The sequence below is a fragment of the Oryza glaberrima genome, chromosome 2 (assembly GCF_000147395.1).
Source record: "Oryza glaberrima chromosome 2, OglaRS2, whole genome shotgun sequence".
In the NCBI taxonomy this organism is placed as follows: Eukaryota; Viridiplantae; Streptophyta; class Magnoliopsida; order Poales; family Poaceae; genus Oryza; species Oryza glaberrima.
Genome location: NC_068327.1, coordinates 13,390,607 through 13,399,564, shown reverse-complemented (window position 1 = coordinate 13,399,564; position 8,958 = coordinate 13,390,607). Strand labels below are relative to the sequence as shown.

At 46.1% G+C, this 8,958-nt stretch overlaps 1 protein-coding gene across 1 annotated transcript; it reads left to right on the top strand.

Annotated features, from left to right (window-relative positions):
- The first annotated feature begins 557 nt into the window (after positions 1-557).
- Positions 558-950, top strand: LOC127762517 (glycine-rich protein 5-like). Its single transcript, XM_052287029.1, has one exon. It carries the CDS (start codon positions 558-560, stop codon positions 948-950), a length of 393 nt encoding a protein of 130 aa, XP_052142989.1.
- The last annotated feature ends 8,008 nt before the right edge of the window (positions 951-8,958 follow it).

Sequence of the window (8,958 nt, the reverse complement as noted above, 5' to 3'; positions counted from 1 at the left end):
GTCTTGCCTATCCTTCTGTGGCTGAGCCTCAGCAGGCTTGTTACATTCCTCACGCTGATGACACCTTGATAAGCGCATATGCCCATTGTTCACATCCCTTGTCCCTTTTTTTTTTATGGGAACCGATTTCATTACTATGACGGCCCGGCCAGGAATAAGTTCATCCGAGGTCTCCCTTAACTTGTCACCGAATCTGATTTTCGTCCTTCAACCGGAAAACCAGATATATTGGATCCCTCAACTATCAAAACCGGTGCAGATTAGGTCTCTCGGTGGTTTGGAAGGCAGTTTTCGTTGACGTGGCGCTTATGTGGCTTATTTGACTAGGTCTTTGTCCCACGTGGCATTGATGTAGCGCTTACGTGGCAATTATATATCGGAAAAATAATAAAAATAGTGGCCCACATGTTAGCTACACAAAAAATAACCTCCCTCACTCCTCTCTTCTTCCTTTCCCCTCTCTCTTCTCTCTTCTTTCCTAGCAGCGAACGGCACGGGTGGGTGGCGGAGCAGCCAAGCGAGGCAGGCTATCCGAGCTCCGGCGGCGGCGGCTCGGCATGCGCCACGGCGGGGATGTGGGACTTGGTGAAGGGGAAGGAGGCGAGGCGACGGGAGCCTCGACCAGGGGAGAGGAGGCCGGTGGCGGGGTGGCCTTGGCCTTGGGCGGCGGCACGGGCGCCTTGGTGGGTGGCGCGGTGGCCGGAGCCAGGGTGGTGGGCGCCGAGGCGGGGGCCGGGGTGGCGGGGGGTGGTCGGCGCGGTGGCGGGCGTCTTCTTGGAGGAGACCGGTGGTGTGGTGGTCGGCTCCACCCGCCGTACCGGGAATCCATCTCGGAGGAGCTCCTCGAGAACATTGTCTCCCGCATCTCCCTCTGCGACGTCGTCCTCACCTCGGCGGTCTCTCGTTCCTGGATCCACCGGTGGGAGTCTGCCCCTAATCTCCGCCACTAGTGGCCCCACCGCTTGCGCCCCGATCTGGAGCGGCGGTGCCTAGGTGGCCGTGATGGGTTCCCTTCCACCACCAGCTCGCCCGAGTGGCTCCCCCAGCCTCCTCCCCTTCCCACCCCCGCGCCAGCATTGCACAGCGCGGGCGACTTGGCCGAGCCAGTGGACGAGGAGGACGACGATAGCGTGGCTGCGACGCCAGGCCGTAGCCGCAGCGATGACACCGTCGAGCCAAGATCTGCGAAAACATCACGCTTGGTGTCCGGCTTGTCCCTCCCGGCGGCATCGTCGAGAGCCAGCGCCGCGGATTTTGCGCCGACCTCGACCCCGACCACACGGTGGCTTCAGCGCCGAACTCGACTGCGCCGCGGCCGTCTTCGTCTGCGCCTTTGAGCTCTAGCGCACCGGTCGCTCTGCTCCACCTGCCACCCCTCTGCTCCGCCCGCTACCCACCACCGCTCCGTCCACCACCCCTCTGCTCCGCCCCTGCTCGCCCGTGCCACCATCGCAAGAGAGGAGAGGGGAGAGAGAGTTGAAGAGAGGGAGATGGGGAGAGAGGAGGAAGAAGAGTGGGTCGAGAATGACACGTAGGGCCCACGTGGGCCCTACCATTTTTTAATTAATTTATGTAAAACTGACATGTGGGTCCCACGAGGTTTATTATTTTTCTGGATCGAATGGCCACGTAAGCGCCACGTCGGTGCCACGTCAGATCAAGACCAAGTCAAATTAGCCTTGTAGGCGCCATGTCAGCCAAAACCGCCGAGGGACCTAATCTGCACCGGTTTAGATAGTTGAGGAACCTGTTGTATCTGGTTTTGCAGTTGAAAAACGAAAATCGAATTCATTGACAAGTTAAAGGACCTTAGATGAACTTATTCCGCCCAGCCAAATCACTGGTCACCAAACACTCTAGACCAGGCGGGGTACTGGCCCAGCTAGGGGAGTTCTGCAAATTACAACCCAACGCTGCCAATTCGTGCGCAACCTTATTACATTCCGTGGGGCAGTAACGAACCGAGAAAGAAAGAAAGCAGCTGGAGATGACATTCTTAATCTCCAAAATCACACCCCCTAAAGCCGACAAATTAAAAGAATTCTCATGGAGTGCAGTTTTAAGCATCATCGAGTCCGTTTCCAGCTCAACCTTCATCATTCGCGGGTACGAATTATACCACAAAACTATCATGTATGGTCGATCGAATTACTCCCCTAAACTCGAATACCGGATATTTTACAACGTCAACTATACAAACCAGACAAATAACCCCCCTAGCTCAATCCAAAGTAGTTTTAATCCTAAGTGGCAGTCCAGTTAGCAAATTTTTTTTAAAAAATAGTGTGGGCCCGACCTGTAAGACTCCCTATCTATCTCTCTCCTCTCACCTCTCTCAATCTCTCTCTAGTCTCTACTCTCTCTTCAATCCCGATTCACTCTCTTTCTCTCTCTTCTCCCTCCCTTTGCTGCAGCGAGCGGCGGCAGCCGACAGAGTCGGAGCTTGCACTCACACGAAGGTGGCGACAACGGTGGTGGAGCCAAAGCTCGCATGAGTGGCTGGGGTGGCGAGGCGTGGCTGGATGGGTGCTCCGATCGGCGACAGGCGCTGCGACAAAAGGGGAACCAGTCGATGGTGAGCGGCGGTGGGTGTGGATGGGAGGGTGCTCCAGTCGGCAGCGCGTCGGGTCTAGGTGTCCTCTTCCTCCCTTCCAGGAGGCACAACTACGAGGCGAGCCACTCGACGAAGGAGCCGAGGTCAGGGCCAAGGAAGGCGTTGGCGTAGACGGTACAGTGGTGTGGCTCGAACTGCGCCGCCTGTTGGTATTTCTTACGACCACAGATAAATCCGCAAGCCCACGGAATACCGTTGTAGCACTTCACCTTCGGATGACCCCAAAAGGATATCGAACTCAGAGAACGTGTGTACTCTACCTAATGCTAAGACTATCCAAGGATAACAACTACTGGTAGGCTATCTAGGCTAGAGAAGACTTTCTATGTGTTTTAATTATCTAAGCTAAGTTGAAGGTAATTTCCTATCTGTTGCTTCAGGCACCGACCCCTGTTGGTCTGCCAGCGTGGTTCCGGCTATAGCTTTATGATGTATCCGAACGTGGAGGACTACTATGACAGGATTTAGGGCTGTCACCACCTGCTGTCTACCTCTGACAAATCCGTGGGATACACAATAAACAATGGTAATCTCTAACCTAAACACCACATTTAAGTTATTAATTACTACTCTAATACTTGCGCATGAACTTCCTTCTTTATCCAGAGTCTTAGTAGTAGAGCACTTAGTACAAATACTAAATAATGAACCCGCAAAGATGAAAATCTATCTCACTTAGACTAAGTAATTAAATAACAAAAAAAAAAGATCTCGAATGCTTACTTTATAGAAAAAGTTTCTTCGAACCCGGAGCAGAGTGTACCGACAGCTCCGGTACAACTCCAAAATTCTTCCTAGAAAGGTAAACTCGTCGAGATAGAAGTCGGAGAGAGCGCCAAACTTTCAGGCACTCCTCCAGAGCTTCCCCTCATTCTTTACCTATTTTCTAATACACAAAAGATACAATAGAGCCTCTTGTAATTCAGCTCAAAGTCGTTTGTTGTGAAGTGAAGTGAGCTCCTCCTTTTATAGCCTCTATATGATGGTTACAGCTATGGGAAATGTCCTAAATGCTCTGCAACCGTCATTGGGATGTCATCAGCAGCGTACACGTGGAAAGCTAGGATCAAAGGCGCCAGTGGTGGTTTGGCCGAACCCTAGGCGCCACCTCCTGGCCTCTCCTTTGGCTAGGAGACCAGCTGGGGGACTCTGATGGCGGTTATGACAGTTATGACCCATTCCATGGTGGTTTCACCTGACTTGGGGGCACTTCAATCCGTATACATGCGTCTGATTGGCCGGATGTATGTTTCCTTGTATGACGGGTGTGTTTTCTCCTTAAAATACCTGCATACACATATTTCACCAACACTAGTGGAGTTGATTAGTAATAATCCCTACCACTAAGTTGGATACCATATTTTATTTCATTATATGCAGGTATTGACGATCAAATATTATGATTTATGGACCGTTAACAACACCCCCACACTTAACATTTGCTTGTCCCAAGTGAAGGCTATGGATTCTACAATAGAGTTATGACTTCCTTACTAATAATCATGTAAACAAATTATTCAAAGCCATACTTGTACTTGTGGGTCTTTGTAGTGTCTACTAGGCGATCTTGAGCAATTGAGAAATGTACCAATCACCCTAGCTTTTCATGAAGAATAACTTGGGTTTTTTTTTTCAAGTAACACAAAATTTATAACTTTTCTTTGCTCCTCAGTTGATTCTCTCGATCACTCAAGGTGTATGATTCCTCACAAAGGCATATGATTGTGCCTTTTCTTTTCTTACCATCTAATAAGGCTTATGTGGAGTTCAGGGTATGGAAAAGAGTAGAGCATTACTTGCGTCACATATATTGTTAAGTCAAATAATGGACCCACGGAAATGCAAGACATACTTTCTTGTCAAGAAGTGCATGTGTATGTGTATGGCAAATTTGTGGGTTGAAAAAGGAAAATACTATTAATAATAATAACTCCTTTTGTATACCTCCTCCTCCATTTATTTTCTGTTTTGAAATTTTGGAGAGTGCATGGTTATCTTTTTTTTTTCTCTTTGCCTTTTTTTTCTTTTTGTCTCTTTTTTTTTTCATGATATTGCTCTATACTTGTAGGCAAATTTTGCTACAGGACACCGTGACTTTGCAGTTTGTCATGGCTCATCACTTCTAGGGTGATCTTGCTTTGGTTACGGTGTTGATGTGCAAGATCACTCACACACTTGTCTTTGTACCTGGGATGCTTTATTGGACATAAAAAAAACAAAGACAAGAGTGAAGCAAAAAGGACTCATTTGGTTGGAAGACCAGGAAGCCAACTTTATTTTATTTTATTTTACTTTATTTTTATTTTAATAGCTAGACCTAAGATAACTAGAGGGTGGCCTAACGACTCAGGCCATTGAAAACTAACGGATCAAGGGGGATCTAAGGACTCCGGGTAGAAGCTAAAAGCGACTAGGTTTACTACGTCTAAGTCACGATCAACTTCTAACAGATCAAGGAAAACTTTTAAACGATGGCCATTTACCTTGAAAATGTTACCTTTGTTGTCGCGTTGTGTGACGGCTCCATGTGATGAAGTGTTGACGACGGTATATGGGCCCATCCATTTCCTTCGAAGTTTTCCATGTCCGAAAAGCTTCACCCGTGAGTTGAACAACTGCACTTTGTCCTCTGCTTTGAACACCTTGTGCTTGATCTGTCTATCATGCCATCTTTTGGTTTTGTCCTTATAGATCTTAGCATTATGGTAGGACTTGTCCCTCCATTCCTCCAGCTTAGAGAGCTACATCTTCCTGAGCTGTCTAGCTCCCTTTAGGTCCATATTCCAAGTCCGGATAGCCCAGTGCGCCCTGTGTTCCAACTCTACTAGTAGGTGACAAGTCTTCCCGTAGACAAGTTGGTATGGTGACATGATAATGGGAGCCTTATAAGCAGTCCTATATGCCCAAAGAGCATCAGGTAGCTTGTTCTTCCATGCCTTCCCCATTTCATTGACAGTCTTCTACAGAATATTCTTAATTTGTTTGTTGCATGTTTCTATCTGCCCACTTGTCTGGGGATGATATGGAGTGGCAATGTTGTGTTGAGCCTCAAGCTCTTGCAAAAAGCTTCGGAAGGTCTTATCGATGAAATGAGACCCTCCATCACTTATCACCATCCGCGGAGTTCCAAAACGAGGGAAGATAATCTTGTGGAACATCCGGCGAGCGTGCTTGGCATCTGCGCCTTGCATGGCATTGCCTCTACCCACTTGGACACATAGTCAGCGGCCACCATACTTGTACTCATAAGACTTTGGGAAAGGTTCCATGAAGTCGATGCCCCATACATCAAATAACTCGACTTGAAGGTTGTATGTCAGTGGCATCGCATCTAGAGTAGTAATCCCCCTATGCTTCTGGCACCTTGTGCATCTTCGAACGAATTTCTTTGTGTCATCATACATTGTTGTCTAAAAGAATCCACTCTGCCAGATCTTTGCATGTGTCCTGAATGCTCCATAGTGATCTCCATATGGGGCAGCATGACACTTTTCAATGATTTTCATGCCTTCGTCTGCCGGAACGCATCTCCGTAGTACGCCATCTGAACAGACTCTGTAAAGGTAAGGTGCATCCCACAAGTTCCAGCGGCTCTCGTAGATCAACCTCTTCTTATTTTCTCCCAGTGTTACATGCCCCGCGACCATGAAGTTGATGATGGTTACATACCACGGGTCGGAGTCTGTGACTTTCAAGTTTCAACAGCATGTCATCTCGTAGATAGTCATTTATCGGTAGCTCTTGCATGTTAGTGATTTGCATACGCGACAAATGATCTGCAACAAAATTCTCCACTCCCTTTTTTATCCTTAATTTCGATGTCAAATTCTTGGAGTTGAAGAATCCACCTAATTAGCCGAGGTTTTGCATATTTTTTAGTGAGCGGGTATTTTAGTGCAGCATGGTTAGTGTAAACTATTACCTTAGCTCCCACTAAATATGACCTGAACTTATCAATGACAAACACTATGGCTAGGAGCTCTTTTTTAGTTGTGGCATAATTAAGCTGAGCTCCAGTCAACGTTTTACTAGCATTTGCGATAGCATGGTCAGTGTAAACTATTACCTTAGCTCCCACTGCAAAGTCACTAGCATCGCACATGATTTCAAACGGCTGCAACCAATCAGAGGGTTGGATGACTAGTGCTGAGATGAGTGATTCCTTACGGATGTTAAAAGATTTTAGACACTCATCATCAAAGTCAAACGGGACATCCTTAGCTAGCACCACTGCTTGTTGCCCGTAAACATCGTCAAGACGGAGCCGTTGCACCATCTGTATGCCTTCGTCTCGTCACGCCAAAGTCATCGTGAGGCCTGTGATTATGCCGAAATGAGATGTTGTCCGTCCGTGGTGCTTTTCCCCTCTTTGTCAAGAATCGATGCAGTCTGTCCGTGGTTCTCTCCCTTTCCGTGGAGTATGACATCGTCGCTCGTCTGTGTATTGGAGGGTCGCTTGTCTACATCAACATGAAGCAAGAATGGTACCATCTGTGATGCCAGGGAACCGTTCGTGTTGAATCTACACCAACAATGTCCTCAGCCGTTCCGCCGACATGGCATTTACTTCTTCCAAGGTCGTTGTTGTATTTCTTAACGACATTACTAGAAATATAATTCCAAGTAATGGCACAGAAATACTACTGGTATACTATGGTTACAGAGTTTATCCGCAAGCGCATGGATATACCGTTGTAGCATTTCACCCGAGAGTATTCCAAGGTATCATATTTGTTTAATCCCGTGGGAAGATTATAATAGAGAGAACCGTACTAATAATTTATATATTACTTGTAATAACCAAAGTCTAAGCAGGGGTTAATATAATTCATAGGGTAGAGTGTCACTAAGCAGAAGCATTCATCCTCTTACTTATGATTATCTAAGCTAAGTGGAAAGAATATAGAAAGATCATATTCCTATACTTATTAGTATACATACATATTATACATACATCCTAATTATATTATTACTTAGCTAATACCCTCTATCTGATGCCCTCCTGTTGCTTGTTGACGGTCGTTAGCGATCAGTTTCGACTGTCAATATTACCAAAATAGAGAACTAGTTATGGTTGCAATGCATATTTGTGTTAGAATAATAATATTCCACGTATTGGGTTTACTAACCTTTTGCAGAGAATAATCATAAAGTGGAGGAGAATCGACATCAAATCAGATGATCAATTAATCGGACGATGTCGAGGATCAGACTTATGTATGAATGGGCCAGGAACTTAGAAATGACACGACGAATTGGGCCAAGATTCACAAGTCTGCGGAGGAGAGCATGAGAGGAGGCCACCAACCAAAATTTGGGCTGGTTGGGCCGGCCCCTGGTTCGGCCGAACCTTCCTCACCGCCGTTCGATCTAGGTCTTTGCCTGGACGGTGTAGATTGGCTCCGAATGACGGTTGGAGGGTATTTCCGACCATTCCAACCATCACAACCGTCATTGGGAAGCTATAAAAGGAGCTCTCATCCTCCATTTCTTGACACACTTCAAGCAAGAGCTCTCTCATATTCTTTCTAGTTTAGTTTAGTATTCTTAAGCTTGTGGAGTAAGGATAGAATAGAAATCGGAGTCCAGATGTAAGAGCCCTAGGTTCATACCAGGTATTTAGAAGTGCATTTGTTGTCCTTTAGATTTCATATTTACTATACTGCAATTTCATTATATGCGATAACAAAGTTAACTCTAATCGGTAAAATTGAAACCACTTCTATTTAATTAATAACTTGAACAGAAGTATACATGTTTAATAATTTATTCAAATACTAGTTTATTTATCACCAACAAATATAAATTATGTGGAATTTTTACTCTCTGTTTAGGCCTCCTACAAATCCAAACCAACTTTCAGCCTAACCAATTTCATCTTTTCACAAGATTTTAAATATTAGGAATTTATGTGTGAAACTTTGAAAAGTGGAACCTATAAACCAACACCTATCACCACACCAAATTCCTGAATTGTTGAACAAATTTTACCTAGTCAAATTGAATTTACCAAGATAGGGAAAGAAAATAAATCCTGGAAATTTCAAGAACGAATCTATACTCAGTTTTTCACCCACCTCGACTTGAGCCCACTTGTCACTGACCTTGGGTGCCTCTTTAGCCCCACAACACACCCATGGGTGTGCTCCCACCTCAGGACTTAAGGGGGGCAGAGAAAACCCCTTCTTCTTACTCCCCTTTCATCTTCACTGCTTGCTCTTTCTTTTCTTCTAAGCTGAGCTCTCATCTCACTTCTCCTCCCCAAATCCCATCCAATAGCCCAAGATCAATCCCTGCATGTTAGACCACAACAATCCCCATCATCCAAGCTTTCCATCCATCCC

Bases quoted from the DNA above. Each gene is read 5' to 3' on its own strand.
- LOC127762517 (XM_052287029.1), top strand. From the start codon at position 558: ATGCGCCACGGCGGGGATGTGGGACTTGGTGAAGGGGAAGGAGGCGAG.